This window comes from Protopterus annectens, chromosome 1.part1, assembly GCF_019279795.1.
Source record: "Protopterus annectens isolate FY-2018-M chromosome 1.part1, PAN1.0, whole genome shotgun sequence".
NCBI classification, from domain to species: Eukaryota; Metazoa; Chordata; order Ceratodontiformes; family Protopteridae; genus Protopterus; species Protopterus annectens.
The window spans coordinates 1,072,698,074-1,072,715,575 of NC_056726.1; the positions used below are offsets into that span (position 1 = coordinate 1,072,698,074).

The 17,502-nt window shown below is 40.2% G+C and overlaps 1 protein-coding gene across 1 annotated transcript in view; it reads left to right on the forward strand.

Annotated features, from left to right (window-relative positions):
• The window catches only part of LOC122815406, a 115,707-nt gene extending 103,102 nt beyond the window's left edge, over window positions 1-12,605 (forward strand). Inside the window, exons 2-3 of the mRNA XM_044087877.1 lie at window positions 8,802-9,086; window positions 12,472-12,605. Of these exons, the coding sequence (XP_043943812.1) occupies window positions 8,802-9,086; window positions 12,472-12,605 (419 nt within the window). The remainder of the gene's footprint in view (window positions 1-8,801; window positions 9,087-12,471) is intronic.
• The last annotated feature ends 4,897 nt before the right edge of the window (window positions 12,606-17,502 follow it).

The following is a 17,502-nucleotide window of genomic DNA, read 5'->3' on the forward strand; positions in this document are numbered from 1 at the left end:
TCACACCTTTACAAACCTTGCACACAGTCACTGTCACACTCATTCCACCTCACATAGCAGTTATTGCACTGAGTACATGTGTGTGTGCATTGTGTCATTGGTAGGTAATACGCTATTGGCCCTAGGGCCTAGAGCAGCCTAGCCATATGCTACCCTGGACTTTGACACACATGCAATGTGATTTCACTTGCACATGTCAACCGGCTACACAAAGGTGACTCCCAGGGCATATTACCTATCTCCAAAACAATCATCAGGGGTATGTATGATATCTGCTAATGAGGAGCCTTGTTTGTTCATGCTGGGTGGTTTAGTCCAGAGTATGGCATATTTGTGGATAGGAACCTGTACCTCCAGCATGTGCTGTTTAGTGAGGTGACAATGACAAAGATTATGGCCCTAGGTCATGTAGCCCAGAGGGATTGTGAGGTGTTGTCATGGTGGTTGGCCGACTGCTATGGGTGTGATATACCTCTGTATGTCCGGCAGTGGTAACCTCTGGGTGGGAGATATGCAACGCACTCTAGCTGTGGTTTGTGAGTCAGTCTGCAAAGGGCATGTGTTTGAGGGCAGTATTACTCTTTGTTAGGTATGTCTGTGGCCTTTCCACTTGCTGTAGTTGTCATGTGAGGTACATACCAAATGGGGCATTGTGATGAGTAGAGGGGAACACCGACCTATATTTTCCTAGATGACACACCTTTTGTGATGACACGTACCATGTAGACAGATTACATTACTACTGTTGTCACTGTGATTATCAAAGGGGAGCCTACTGACCACCTGTGTCCCATGTACCCTTCTGACAACATCAGTGTTAGGCAGGCTACCACCTATGTGGCAGTTACTGCATAAGGTGTTTTGGAGTGGGGTATGGCACTGTGGTATCAACACTGGTGTTCAGTCCATGCCTTGGACAACAGGCACCTGTTGCAGTACATATGACCCCGTGTCTCCCTCACTCTCTCTCTTATATATATATATATATATATATATATATATATATATATATATATATATATATACATATACACATACATACATATATACATATCTATCCATATCTATCCATATCTATACATATCTATACATATCCATACATATCCATACATATCTATATATATCTATATATATCTATCTATATATATCTACATATATCTACATATATCCATATATATCCATATATATCTATATATCTATATATATATATATCCATATATATTGATATATATCTATATTTATCCATATATATCCATATATATCTAAATATATCCATATATATATCTATATATCTATACACACATATATATGTATATATACATGTATATATACACATACATGTAAACATCCATTGCTGTACATATAGCTGCACATATAGGCACATATATTGCCCACCTTTCATGGTGGGGATGTTAATTATGCAACAGTAGTGAGGCATACGGTTATGTAATACTATTGCACAATGCTGTGCAGAATGCATTCTGCTGTCCTCAGGCCATATAGCTGTTGCAGCCTCACTGCCTGTAGCTCAATCCCACAGCATTTAACACCACATGACATATACCGGCACTGCTTGCTTTCTGCAATGCCATGCATAACAACCTACATACATATGTGCACATAGCAGCCTTCAACAACATACTTATGTCCCGCCTTCACTAACAGTTGCAGTATATCCCTTGCCCTATACAAATGTGCATGTACATATAGATACAGACTGCTGCCACATATTGATGATTCACAGTATGTAGAGTACCCTTCAGACACATGTTTTGGATGTCACCAAATACATATCTGTTACATACCTTACCTTTGTATTCCTCACCTCCGTCTGTTGTAGGTGTTTTTTTTTATTGTTTATTTTTATTTATTTATTTATTTTTTGTTTTGTTTCCTCTGTGTGTTGCTGTTTGTTTTCAGCGTCTGTCTCCTTCTGCCTGGTTGTGTCTGTCTGTCTCTGTCTGTCTCTCTCACTTGTGCTCTCTCTCTCTCTCTCTCCCAGTTGTTGCAATGATATTATTGCGTGTGTGGACAGCAGATAAAGGCTGCTTTTCTAGGTATCTGCACATGTGCATGTGATGGCCTCTGCACCAATTGGTGCCCACTATTTAGTAATTGCATGCAGACTGCTGTGTGGTAATTGCAGTTCTCACTGTGATTTCAGGACACTGCTATAAAATGATAGGTTAGGTAGGTGTAGCCCTTTCAGTTTTGCAAGGTGGGGACCATGCTTGTTTGCTGTGGACACTGTTGTCTCAGTCAGAAGGTTGGTGTATGTCTCTTATCTGAAGCTGGGTTGTAGCCATTGGAATGCATGTTGTACTGAAACCTGACTGTTGCTTCTTCCAGTACACTCTTCTCAGTGTGTAGGTTTACTCACACCTCCTAATGCTAACACTGGATACATAGGAGTATGTACTTTCTTTTCAAATTAGAGAATTAACTGGGCATACAACAGTAGTTATTGCAATGTATTCCTATGGCTTTCCTATTTTCCCTTTACATTCACTCATTGTAATGCATGTTATATTTCTTTCAGCACCAAGTTATTGCATATCTGCTGTGGTGTACTGGTACTTCATGCAGACTGGTGAGTCCGAGGTCCCTGGTTTGAGACTGACAAGGCTTTTTATTTTGCTACTGAGCAGTACGAGGGCCTTGTCATACAGAGTGACTAAGGCACTTTTAAGCAGTTGTAAGCGAGTTTGCGTGGGTTTGCGCGATGCTTAGTGATGCTAAGCTAAGCTAAGCTTATTTTATTTTAGCAATACTAAGCCAAGCTTGCTTAGCTTATCATATCTTAACAATGCTAAGCTAAGCGCACACTGGTGCAAACCCGCTTACTACTGTTTACAAGTGCTCACTCCCGCTAACCCCTGCGCTCATTTCTTTGACAGAAAATTAAATGGAGAGATAGGAATGTGGGGATAAAGGGTGCACAAAGAGAGGAAGACAGTAGGGAAACCAGCTCAGGATGTAGAGGATGGGTGTGGAGAGGATCCATAGCTGCCCATTTCTTTACCAGCAACAGCTGTGCATATGCAATACATTAGGAGGGATATTTGAAACCTTCCACCCCTGAGAGAGGGGTGAGTACAACTAAGTGTGTTGTACTACCAATTATGAATATCAGGCACATGCACTGTTTGTGAACTGCTACACTGTCATTAGTACATTACTCACCTCTGAACAGTTTGTGGTTTGTTTGTGTTGACATTAGCACAGTCTGCTCAGGACAACTGGACATATTTCACTACTGTGTATGCCTACCTACACCCTTGGTTGTGCCTGGCTACATGGGTATATAGTACCTTTGGGTAGGGGTGCAGAAGTGCAGAGTGCATTATTTATTATCGTGTGATGTTTATCATACTGAACATGCAGAGTTGCTGTGTATTTGTAAGTCTATAAAGGCTAGTAGTCTGTCTGAGTAGCTCCTACCTGTAGACATATCCAGATGGTAGACAGAGGTCAGCCTAGTATTCGTTGACTGTGCACCACAGCAGTCTTTTCAGCACCTGAGCAATGGCATTGTCACAGGTGGTTGCTGGCAGTACATGGCTACATCCTTTGATATTTCTGTGTTGTACTTCTACATAAGGGCATGCTGGTGGGATTCATTCTACAGCTATTTGCAGAGTATGTAACAGCAGACAAGCTGATATACCTGTGTGTTTCTGACTGTTCCAGGCCTCAGATACTCTAACGTATATATTTGAACAGCCTCAGGGAAAGGTACATATGACTGGGATACACCTGTGATATATTTCAGACATTTTTCAGTTCAGACTTTGGGGGATTCAGAGCATATGTATTACTACACCTTTTCTGACGTGCAAGCGGTGTCTACTCTCACTTATTGACATTTGTTATTAAGTGAGATTCCACACTTTCTGCCTGCTGTTAGTACATTTCACAGGGAGTCAGAGGGGCACAGCTAACATTTGTTTACAAATCAGGGTCATCACTGTAGAGCATTCTGATACTGTGTGGGGTTTGTAAGGTGCTACTGTAACCTTATTCCCTACTAGCATGGCTGATTCTCTTTTCACAGTCATGTCACGCAATTCCACAACACCTGCCGGTTAAGACCCACAGAACAAGATTTGTGTTATGCCATTCTTATTTTCCCTTTACATTCACTCATGGTAATACATGATATATTGCTTTCAGCACTAAGTTATTGTATATCTCCTGTGGTGTAGTGGTACTTCATGCAGACTGGTGAGTCCAAGGTCCCGGGTTCGAGACTGACAAGGGTATTTTATTTTTCTGCTGAGCAGTACAAGGGCCTTGTCATACAGAGTGACTAAGGCACTTTTAAGCAGTTGTAAGCGGGTTTGCGTGGGTTTGCGCGATGCTTAGCAATGCTTAGCTAAGAGCACACAAGCTCACACTTGCGCACCCCCGCTAACTACTGCTTAAAAGTGCTTACTCCCGCTAACCCCTGCACTAATTTCTTTTACAGAAAAGAAAACGGGGAGATAGGAAAGTGGTGAAAAAGGGGGCACAAAGAGGGAAAGACAGTAGAGAAACCAGCTCGAGATGAGTAGGATGGGTGTAGGGAAAGTCCATAGCTGCCCATTTCTTTACTAGCAACAGCTGTGCATATGTTTGAAATTTGGTGTGAAATTTGAAGCCTTCCACCCCTGAGAGAGGGGTGAGGAGAGCAAAATATGTTGTACTGCCAATTAGAATTATCAGTTTACATGTCCAGCGGACATGTGTGCGAATTGGGCAGCTATGTATGGGGCAACAGATTGCTCTTTTTTTAATTTTTTTTTCAGGTGAGAGTGGATTGTGAGGTAGAGGAAGTAGGTATATTTGGTGAGGTAGGTTGGGGAGGTAAACAGACAAGACCAACAAGATGCATACAGGGGCAGAGTTTGACACATGGGGTGGGTGAACACAATTGATGGGGAAGGATGTTTGGAAATCGCAAGCCCATGAGCCCACAGATGGTAACAGTGGAACTGAGATCCCCACCTGGGCAGTCACCACTGCACCTTCACTGCCCCGAGGGTGGCTGTGCTGAGGGCTGTGTAGGATGGGCAGGCTCACCCAAGAGACACACCACTGTTGCCGCGAGCTGGCGTAGGGGATCAGCGACTGAACGCTGGACCTCCCTACACACCACAGCCCGGACCCTAGCAAGGGGGACAGGTGGCTCTCCTCCACCCACACTTGCATGGGGGGATGAGCCCCATCCCCTGCAGTGCTTCCACCAGAAGGTGGCACAGGACCAATGGAGGAGGGGAGCCCGAGCAGGGCACCAGAGCCACTGGTGCCAGGTGCACTCGCCAACTGAGGAGGGACAGGTGGGTCTGCTGGGACTGGCCTTCCCATACATTCTGTGTTTAGGTGTGTTTAATTACAACATAAACAACAGCATTCCAGATTAGTTGTAACAGCATGCAGTAATATTCCCATTAACCCAACACACCAAGGTTCCAACAGTTGAACAGCAAGCATAACACATGCATATATTGAACGACAGTGGATATTCCAACAGCATGCAGGGATGTTTGGTAGCAACAGGCCACCATGAACGTGGTGTTTGAACAGGGCACATGCATCAACATCAATGCAAATATTTATAAAACAACAGGACATATGTCCCAACAAATATTTAAGGTTACACACCCATTGAGGTGTGGAATTGCATGGTTTATGCACATACAGTAGGGTGTAGAAAAAACCTTGATTAACATCTTATAATGACCTTTTAGTCTACACTACATTCCCAGTGACTGCAATTGTATATCCCCTACCTGTATTATTACACTTGCCACCATACATTAGGTTGTGTCATGGGTTTGGCTAGTTCAATATATGCCTGACCTATATCTGACATACTAACTGTCCAGGATGCAGATGTTACTGCTACATATTTCAGAACCTTGCATTTCTTGACACGCACTCACATTTCTGGTGAATAATTACATGCTACATGTGTGCCAGGTTTACTTATTCATGCCAGCCAGTAACTGACTATTGTGGACTGTATATATGTTTCACAGCTACTAGCACTTCCATCACCCACTTTACATGGGACTGCATAACTCTGGGTTGCCAGCACATTTTCAAACAGTACGGTTTGTATAATGCAAAGGTACAACATTTCAGACTCTGTGACACAGACACACTCTGGGTTTTAGACCTTTATTAATGACATTGCACACTTTTCCACAGGCTCACTCCTTTATTTGTTTTAACGGTGTTTATGGCAGACATGTTCAAGACATATTATACCTTTATTAATAGGTTAGAACAATCTTTTTTCAGGCTCACTCACTTATGTTATATGACAGTGCCTGCAGAGATATTATTCCAGACATATGTTACCTTTCATAATGGGTTACTACACTCTTTTTCTGTCTCTCTGATGTTTTTATCTGACAGTACATGCAGAGGACTTATTTAGGCAATTCTATGGCTGTTTTATTGGACTACAACACTTTCTTTCATGCTCTCCCCCATATTTTATATAACAATACATGCAGAATAATCACTAACCTGCCTGGTGGCGCAGCCTTAGCAGCCTATCAGCATAGGCTTACTGATTCGTAGCATGGTCACCTGCAGCTGTAATGTAAATGAAAGGATATTGAGACATACCTATCTGTTATACATACTCCATTATCAATTCTTACATACTGCATTCCATGGCTACATACTCAGTTGTGGGGCATTCTGCATCCCACAGGCCTCCTGTATCCACAGGGTCAGGTGGTCCAGCTTTCATCTCTTCAGGTCTGCATGGTGGTGATGGACCTGCTCACCAGTCCAAGGAATGCCTGTGGCACTGGTGAGGTCACGAGCTTACTGGTTCCAAGCCTCTGCCTTGTACTCCGTCCCTTGGAACTGGCCCTGCAGGAGTCTTGACTCGTGACGGTGGACAAGGAGCCAAACCATGTATTTGGACTCCTCGATGCCCCAACGTTGGGCTCGGAAGCATGAACCCTCTCCTGCACCTGCCATTCTGACTGCAAATGTGAGCTACAATCAGTTATGGCGAGTATTCCTGCCTATGGGGCTTAAATATGCTGTATTTCCTGCACTTTTTTGTGATTGGCCGTTTTGTAAAATTCTCGGCAGACTGCAGACCTGCTTAGTAATGGTTAAACTACCATTCTTAAGTATATGAATGTTAATAGTGGCTGCTTCCAGTATGTTGTCATGGCTTAGTGGTTCTGTACTTTGATTACTTCATTGTCTACAGCCATATCCACCAAGTTAACTGAAGTGGAAGCAGGGAAGTGCATTCCGGTGACTGTTTATTTATTTATTGCCAGACTGATTGATCAATTGATTGATTGATTGACTGACTGATTGATTGATTTACCAAGGTAGTACACTGATCAATCAATGACAAAATATAGGCTGAGCTCAGGTTTCATCTTAATGTAATAAACAGTGTACAGTATACAAATAAGAATGGTTTATATTTATCCGTAAGTATAGGCAATCTGGCAAATAATATATACATAGATGATCTAATAAGCCAAATAAATTACAGATCCTTATTTTGTGTTCTACAAGGGGAGGGTACAAAAGGGGTTTTGGTTGCTGTAACTGTATAGACTTCAGTCAGGACTAAGATCAAAATCATGGAGACAGTTTCCATTTTGTTAACAGACTCATTATGTACTGAATTTTTCATACTTTATTTTAAATCAGTAAAAGTGCAGTATGCCAACATGGAAAGAAGTCATTGGAGGCAATTCTAAACTGGTCTGATGTCTGACAACTTATAACTTTCTTTCTTATAACTTTTCCAGATAATCATGTGACTTATTCATTATTTCTATAACATGTTGGCTGTCCAACCCTCCCCATCACCATGTGTTCCCCTTTATCTACCTTCTGTTTCCCCACCTTTTGATTGAATACCTCCCATCTTTGTCTACATTTTATGTTTGGTTGTCTGTCCCACTACCTTCCATTCTCTGTCTCTGCCAAAACCATTCCTCAATATCTTCTCCACTTACCCTGCACCTTATTTTGCAGATGTGAGTCTTTCCCACCAAAACATAATTTCTTCTTCCCCCAATGTCATACCCCCTGTTTATCCTTGTGTGATTCCCCCTTTGTGCTGTTCCTCCTTTTTATCTGCCCCACCCTTCCATTCCTATTTATATACCATTCTAGGTTGGTACTTTATATGCTGACCCATATCGGGCTGTCTGCCATTCTGCAGATGGCAGTGATCCTGTGCTCCATTACATACACGAGCAGGCATAGACTCAGACATGCTCAGGCACTCTTGTTTATAGGTTAGTACTAGGCTAACTGCTCTTGTGAGCCATTTTTTAAGCTTAGCCAAATATCCCTTGTGAGACTCAAACCCTTCACCTTGTGTTTGTAAGGCAATCACCTTAACCATTAGGCCACCCTCCTGGGTGTTGCCTTTTCTGTGATATTTGACAATCAGGTCATGCTCAGTTCACTAGCATAACAAGCATAACTACTTCACTGTCCCTCCCCATGCAGAATTTTTCATGAACTACCAGCAATACAAGACTGTTACATTTGTGAACAACGATGGGTGATGTAACTCTAACAGCTGTGCTGTTTATTACTGAATCCAAGCAACATCTCTGTAGTTCTTTGTTCTTTTCATATCAAAGTCTGACAGTTATTTATTTATTTATTGTTGTAAAATGTATATTTTTTCCATTTTTTTCCAGAAATTTTGTATTTTGTCAGTCCTGCCTGTTAGTATGTTGTGTATAATGTGCACTATATAGATTCTGTTGTAAGTTTTTAAGTCAAAACTGTTTTGTCTATTTAATATGCAGGAAATTTAGAAAAGCCACAGATACTTGTGAGATGCATGGAAGGGATAAACACTTGCAGTAAAATGATGATCGAATGCAGAATCAGTCACTACACATTGAAAGAGTGCTGGTTCCATAAAGATGGTGAAGGGCAAACACGTTATTCAAACTCCAACATTAACTCTGGGATTCAGTATGTCATTCAGAGTGTTACAAGCGCGGATGAAGGGCCCTACACCTGTGAGTGCAACAGTGTACAAGATACATCTACACAGACAAGTGACCCTGCTTATTTATTCATAAAGCGTAAGTACACACAGCTACAGTTACACATTCTACTGAAGTTTTTTATTAACACTTAACATGCTTTGTGAAAACAAACCAAACAACTATTACACTTAACACATAACATCGTGAAACATAAGTGCAATGACCTTAGTAAGCGTGTATTCTAGTGACTTGTCAGGAATGTGATATAGACTTCATCAGTGATTATGTTATGAGTTGGGTATTGATATGTGAAGGACTTTGTACTTCCTGGCATCATTTATTTCAACAGTCTGAACAGGAATAATGTGTAATGTCAGGTTACTATCTTAATCAGTGTTTAGCTCCCTTGTACCTCTGAAACCAGACAGACAGCCGTCTATGTTGGCATAGATGGATTTATTTATTAATTTACATTTTTTTCATAATGTAGGTGGCCCTTTCTGCCAAAACGCAGACTCTGTGAACATAGGTTCATAGGTTGTTACTAGATTAATGACTTCTAGGGCCCTTACAAGCTTAGCCATGCACCCTAAACCATTTGGGACACTGAGTATCATGGGTATCTATACAGGGGTATGGCATGTTAGTTGGGAGGTAACTAAGGATTTGCATGGGGGTGTTAGGCTAAAACATCTCTTATAGACCGTCTCTGCCCATAAGGGACTTGGGAGCCAGACAAGGGGTAATATTATGATTTCCCATCCAATTCTTAATGTTTCATTTGAATAAGATCAGGGATGTGCTCTGTTTTACATGGATGTGTGCCTATTACATAGTGTAGGGATCCTTTGTGACACATATCTATCCCTCCAGCGCACTCTGTTTATGTCACAGGCTAAGTTGAGATCCCTGTATCTGGTGTTTCTGGTGCTGTTTGTTTTGCACATATGCAACAGATCCATTAGGGCTGGGTTTCAAGAAAACCATTTAAGCTGGGCTAAGATCCCCTCTCAAGATCCTGTAGGCAATCAGTGTAGTGCAGGGTATTCATGACCTGAATTTTCCTGGTGAGAAACCTTTGTGGGCGTTCCAACTGTTACAAGTGTCTGGTTGGACACATGCCAAAGGCAACACTGTATTCAACAACAGGTCTGATAAGGGATGAGTAAACTGGCACTATAACTTCCTTGGACCTGGATGCTATACCCTTACCTATAAGTTTGGTGACACAGAACAATTCTAGTATTATCATAGTTATGTGTTGACCAATGGCCAGATTGCTGTCTACATATTTTCCCAGATCTCTTTCTACTGGGTTGACTATTAGGGGTGACGTTTCAATAGAGTAATTAACTTGGTTTGACAATTTCCCAAAGGGCATTATAATGCATTTTTTAGCATTGAATTTTAGGCCATGGCTTTGACACCAGTCATTTCTCTGTGAAAAACTCTATTGAAAGATGTCGGTGTCTTTGGAGAAATTTATAATAGCTCCAAATTTACAGTTATCTGTGAACTTGGTGAGCCAGAGGCCTTATTAGCCTTGACTTCTGAGAGGCAGATGCCTACAGGAGCAGGCCCACCAAGGAGTCCTGGGGTACTCCATTGGTGACAGGTCTCTTGGTCGAGGTGGTCTCACCAATCTTGACTTCTTGGGTCCTATGAGCCAGCCAGAAATCCACTTACTTATGTAGGGATTAATGCTTAGCTCAGTGACCTTGTATCAAATGCCTTGGCCAGGTCAAGATAAGCAGTAAGCACTGTTTTACCCTCATCCATTGTCCTGGTGACCCTCTCATAGAAGCTAACATAAGAAGGCATGATCTTCCTTTAACAAAGACAAACTGGGGTGGGTCCAGTATCTTGTTGTCAATGTCCTTGTTTGCAACACTGTCCCATGTGGTGTAAACACCAGATCCAGTGTACTTGATCCACATGCACTATGTGTTCCAGGGTATTTGTATTAATAAAGTCCAGGAAGCATTGTGCCTATGATTCTGAGGCAGTATATATTTGCCAATCTATTGAGGGGTAGTTAATCTCACCCATGAATTGGGTGTTTGGCAGGATGGTGAGTATCTCTAGTAGGTTTAGGTAAGAGTCATGAGACTCTTAAGGCTTAGATGATGACCTTTATCTTGCCATGATATGTTAAGGGACCTTATCTGTAGTGACTTGCACATGGATGAGCTCCATAGTATCATCCTCTGTAACCAAACTGGTGGTTGGTTTGTTGCTAACATGGATCAAGACACCTCCACTTTATCCCAAGTCTGTGCTGTAGTTAGTGTAAATGTGTGGAAGGTACTGTGGTCTTGCACTGTGGGAGTACTTTCAAAGGCTTTAAATCAAGTCTTGATCACAGCAGAGATATCTACATTTTCCAGAGTGAGGAGGGCTTGAAGGGTGTTGAGTTTTTTGTGTAGGCTCCTAGCACTGGCAGTAGCACCTTAAAGTTGCTTGTAGACTTTTTTATTATGTTTGTAGTTTTTTCTTTATGGCATTGCCTATAAAAAGACTCTAAGGTAGTGTATAATGTTTTAGCCAATTCTTGAAGGCTTAGGGGACAGGTCCACTCATGCATGTTAAGGCTACATGATCATTTGTTTGGGTTTCCTAGGGCTGACCAATACAAGACAATTATTAAAATCAATAATTTTATGTTCATACTGTGGCATGATCTTTGATGAAGGTAGAATTGCTGCTCAGTGCAAGGCTCATACCTACCTGTGACATAATCCTTGATGAGGGTAGAATTGCTTCTCAGTGCAATGTGCATACCTACCTGTGACATCATCCTTGATGAAGGTAGAATTGCTGCTCACCACAAGGATCATACCTACCTGTGATGTCATCATTGGCCAGACTTTGGGGGAAGAGATGAGAGACCTGGCAGACCATCTCTCCAGCTCACTAACTCAACTACTGTATATTCAGGGGGGAGATATGGGTGCACATATGTAAGGTGATCATTCTCTTGCTAGAGTCCCCAGTTGAGACTGGAGTCCATAAAACAGCACAGGTTTTGAAGTGCCATATCAGTCCTGATGAATCATATCATTCATGAAAGTGAGTGGCATGTCATCATTTGCAATGACTGCACATTAAGTTACTCAGCATATACACTAAAAGTTAGGTATCAGACCAGTCAACCTCTGCCCTCATGGAAGAAGGCATCACTTTCTGTGGCTCAGCTCTCGGCATGAGATGATCATATGGCCTACAGGACTGTCACATTCTGTGGACTAAATGAGCTTATAGAGAGATAGGCAGAGAAAAAAAGAGAGAGATTATTATGAGTAAAAGGAAAAATAATTCAAAAAAAAAAAAAACATAGTATTGTGGGTTGGTGAGTTTTAATGATAATGTGTATTGAGATGAAAAGTGGCAAGTGTATTCCATTCCTCCATTTTCCAAAAGTATGCTGGCTAGAGACTTTTCTCCTTATAACTTCACATAAAATTATTTTATGTGAAAACAGGAGTATACATGAAAACACGGCTTCAAATCATGACCTCTAGTTCTTTTCAATGTGCAACTGTGATGGGTGTTACTCATCGACATAAAGTCAGTGAAGATGAAGCTGTCCTGTCTTTGGTTCCGCAGTCTGTATAGCCACATATAATCCTAATTAAATGTATTCTGATATACATGTGCATTTCTCCTAACAAAGTACATTTACTGTTAAAAGAGGGAATGGATGTGTCATTGTTTTATTTGTTTTCATCTTCCTTCTGAATTTGCTTGATCGCATGCAATGTATGTTAAAACAATAAAATACTGGGTGGCACAGTGGTGCAGCAGTTAATGTTGTCACCTCACAGCAAGAGGTTCTCCAGTTCGATTCTCAGCTGGGGTGCCTTCCGTGTGGAGTTTGCATGTTCTCCCTGCATTCACGTGGGTTTCCTTCGGGTAATCCGGTTTCCTCCCACATTCTAAAGACATGCAACTGGAGCATTTCTCCCCGGGCCTCCACTGAAAATAAGCTCTGTGTAGCCTAGTCGGTCTTTCCTGGTCAACAAATGTTAAATAAAATAAACAAATAATAAATAAATAATAAACACACACACACTCACAGAGTCTGTGCTTGGGTAGCCATGTGACTTTAATATCTAAGGAACAAAACTCCATTCCTTAAAAATAACTCCTGCCTGAGGGCCACTTATTTTATTTTTTATTTTTTATAGATGACATAATGCCAAGTTGAGTTTCTGAATGTTAAGTCACCTGCACAAGTGACCCTATGTCTTCCCACTGCTAGGTATGATAACATAGATCAGAACAGAAGTGCAACCAGTATATGAAAATGATACAGTTTTACAAAGAGTATAATTGCAGGTTTCTTGGCAGCTTGTTCAAAACTCGACAGAGGATCACAGATTTAATGAGAACAATACCGATGGAATAGTTTTAGCAGGTCTGACTTTCCTTCGCACATGATCATTAAGTGGCAAAAGAATCAAGCTATCGGTAAAGAAATAAATAAATAACATATTCGAAAATAATATTGGGGTCTCTAAGTAACAATAAATACTTTTCCACTGTGATCCTCGGTACAAAGCACACATAAAAGGGTCTATATAAGAATCTCGAAGGTTTAATGCTTCGAATCACTAAATATCGAACTTTAGTGATCGAAACAATAAACCATCAAAATTCTAGTAGACCCTGTTAAAAAAAAAAAAAAGTAAAGGGTGTTTAGGCGCACCCCCATGTCAGCGGCTGTATCTCCCACACCCCCCACTACTTAAATATACCCACTCCGAGATCGCACTTTAACGGAGTATGGTGTGGAAAAGGAAGATTTCCCTTTCCTACACTGTAGCGCAATCTCAGAGTTGGTATATTTAAGTAGTGGGGGGTGTGGGGGGTGCCTACACTTGTTAGTTTTTTTTTTGGTCCTAAAAATATTTTTATAGATGTTCGATCGTTTAATAGTTCGATGCATACAGTTCAATGTTTATGCATTCAAACTATTAAACTTTCGCGATTATAATATAGACCTAACATAAACATATGGGTCCCTTCTCTTAAAATAGTCATTATAATGAGCACATAAATATATTAGTATAAAACACGCAGTGATATATGTATCACTTCCCTAGGATTAAAATCAGTAGTGTATCTAGGGCAAGGCAAAAGGGGCAATCATCCTACCTTGCTGATGGCACAATTCGCTACTGTAAAACTTAAAAAACACAGACACACACACATACACACACACATGCTCACACATTTTGATATATATATATATATATATATATATATATATATATGTGTGTGTGTGTGTGTGTGTGTGTGTATCTATATCTACCAGCATCTCCTTTTAAATTCATATAAAACAAAGTTGTTACTCTTCAACCCCACTCATAAGGTTACTTTGCCATTATTTACCATAAAATCTAACAGCAGCTCTATAATTTCGTCAGAACCTAGTACTAAGCTGATAGGTGTAGTAATCGACAACAATCTTAAGTTCGATGCTCACATCAACCAAAGTATTAAGATAGGAAATAAGAAACTTAGCTCTTTATATAAGATTAAACAATTCCTTACCCCATCTGCTAGGACTATGATTGCCCGGACACATTTACTATCAACCCTACTATACGCGTCTCCTATTCTTACAAACCTAAGTAAATCTGACCTAAATAAACTCACTAGCTGCTATAATAATATTGCCAGATTTGCTGCAGGTTCACCGTATAGACAACACCACTGTCTTAACCTTGAAGCATTAGGCTGGCTAGAATTAACCTTCCAAATTCAATACAATCATAGTTGCACACAAAGTTCTCTACCAACCAGAAATCTCACCTATCCTTAAAAATATTATCATCCCATAAAGCAACCTAAAAACTCTCCGTTCCTCCAATAGAATTCTATCTCAAACTTTTAAATCCAACAACTCACCTGGTGACTGTCTATTTGCCAACTTTGTTGGCAAAATCTGGAACGTACTTCCTGCTGAACTCACAGCAGTCCCTTCTTTAACTCAATTGAAAACATCTCTTAAAAAAACACCTAAAAAATACATTGGCTATGCCGCTGTACAAACCCTGACTAACCCCTTCTCAGTTTACTATGTACCACTGAAAAGCTTGGCTTTGTGTTGAAACTGTCAATACCATAACTCTGATACTTACTGGTTGGTCAAAATCAGGAAAAAATCTATTAAATTGGTTGATACATCCTGTATTAGTAGTGGAAGGCATTATAGTCATACTAACTATCTGGAATTGCTATATAAGTTGTCATTTGTGAAAACCTTATACAGTTCAGCCAGTCATGATGGTTAACCTGAATAAACTGAAGAAGGTTTCAATGTGTACAGTTTTCTACTTTCTAAATAAAAAAGTGGGAATTGTGAGAGCAAAGAATAGGTTAAAATGGATTTCTCACTTTCTTGAAAAGAAAATGCAAAATAAATGTTCTGCATTTCAGTGTGTAGAGTGCACTCAGTTTAAACTCAGTTACCTAACTTGGCAAAAACATATAGCTTGGGATACATTGTTAATAAGAATCAAAAGTAAAATATTTTATCTCTTATAAACTATGCAGCTTGTGTAAAATTATTATCTACAAGCAGGTCAAGATGAACTCTTGTATGCAGTTGGGTCTCGTCAACATGATATGCAAAATAGGCCATGGATGAAAAGAGTTATTCTTCAGGAACAGAATGTCTAAAATATGGAAAATAAACTGTCAGCAAACCAGCTTCAAAGGAAAGACTTATTATTCTGGCATATTCTCTAAACTGCTGATACAGACAGAAAAGACAATAGAAAGAGTGGGACTTTTTGTTTTGTATCAGAGACTTTGATTTTTCTATTCTTGCAGACCTGATGCTGTAAGCTGAAGTACATTTGAATGTATATACCTTTCATTGTTAAGCTAGATGTAAACCTCATGTGCAGTAAATGAATGTCATAACAGCAAAACTGTCTCAGTGTTTTCATTGAGAAAGGTACAGAATACCTGACTAGTGTAGTTTAATAATATTGTACATATTAATATATATGCCCCTTCCACTGGCATCATCAGTAAAGTGTAGACATTAACGTATGGGTGCCTATCCTTGGCATCATCAGCAGAATGTACAAATGAATATATGGGTCCCTTCCCCGAACATAATTAGTATAACGTAAACATTAATATATGGGTCCCTTCCCCTAACATCTTCATTATAATGTACGCATTAATGTATAGGTCCCTACCACTAACATTATCAGTATAATGTACACATTATTATATGAGTCCCCGTCCCAAACATCATCTGTATAATGTACACATTAATATGTGGGTCCCTTCCCCTGGGATCATCAGTACAATGTACACATTAATATATGGGTCCCTTCCCCTGACATAATCAGTATAATGTACACATTAGTATATGGGTCCCTTCCCCTGGGATCATCAGTATAATGTACACATTAATATATGGGTCCCTTCCCTGGGATCATCAGTATAATGTACACATTAATATATTTGTCCTTCCCCTGGCATCATCAGTATAATGTACACATTAATATATGGATCCCTTCACATGGGATCATCAGTATAATGTGAACATTAATATATGGGTCCTACCCCATGGAACATCAGTATACATACACATTAATATATGGGTCCCTTCCCCTGGGATCATCAGTGTAATGTACACATTGATATATGAGTTCCTTCCCCTGGGATCATCAGTATAATGCACACATGAAAATATAGGTCCCCTCCCCTAACATCATCACTATAATGTACACAGTAATATATGGGTCCCTTCCCCTGGGATCATCCATATAATGTACACATTAATATATGGGGCCATTCCCTTGGCATCATCTGTATAATGTACACATTAATATATGGGTCCCTTCCCCTAACATCATCAGTATAATGTACACAGTAATATATGTGTCCCTTCCCCTGGGATCATCAGTATAATGTATATTAATATATGGGTCCCCTCCCCTGGCATCATCAGTATAATGTACACATTAATATATGGGTCCCTTCCCCTGGGATCATCAGTATAATGTACACATTAATATATGGGTCCCTTCCCTGGGATCATCAGTATAATGTACACATTAATATATGGGTCACTTCCCCTGGGATCGTCAGTATAATGTACACATTAATATTTGGGACCTTTCCCCTAACATCATCAGTATAATGTACACAGTAATATATTTGTCCCTTCCCTTGGGTTCATCACTATAATGTACACATTAATGTATGGGTCCCTTCCCCTGGGTTCATCACTATAATGTACACATTAATATATTTGTCCCTTCCCCTGTGATCATCAGTATAATGTATACATTAATATATATTTCCCTTCCACTGGGATCATTAGTATAATGTACACATTAATATATGGGACCCTACCCCTAGCATCATCAGTACAATGTATACATTAATATATCTGTCCCTTCCCCTGGGTTCATCAGTATAATGTATACATTAATGTATGGGACCCTTCTCCTGCGATCATTCCTATAATGTACACATTAAT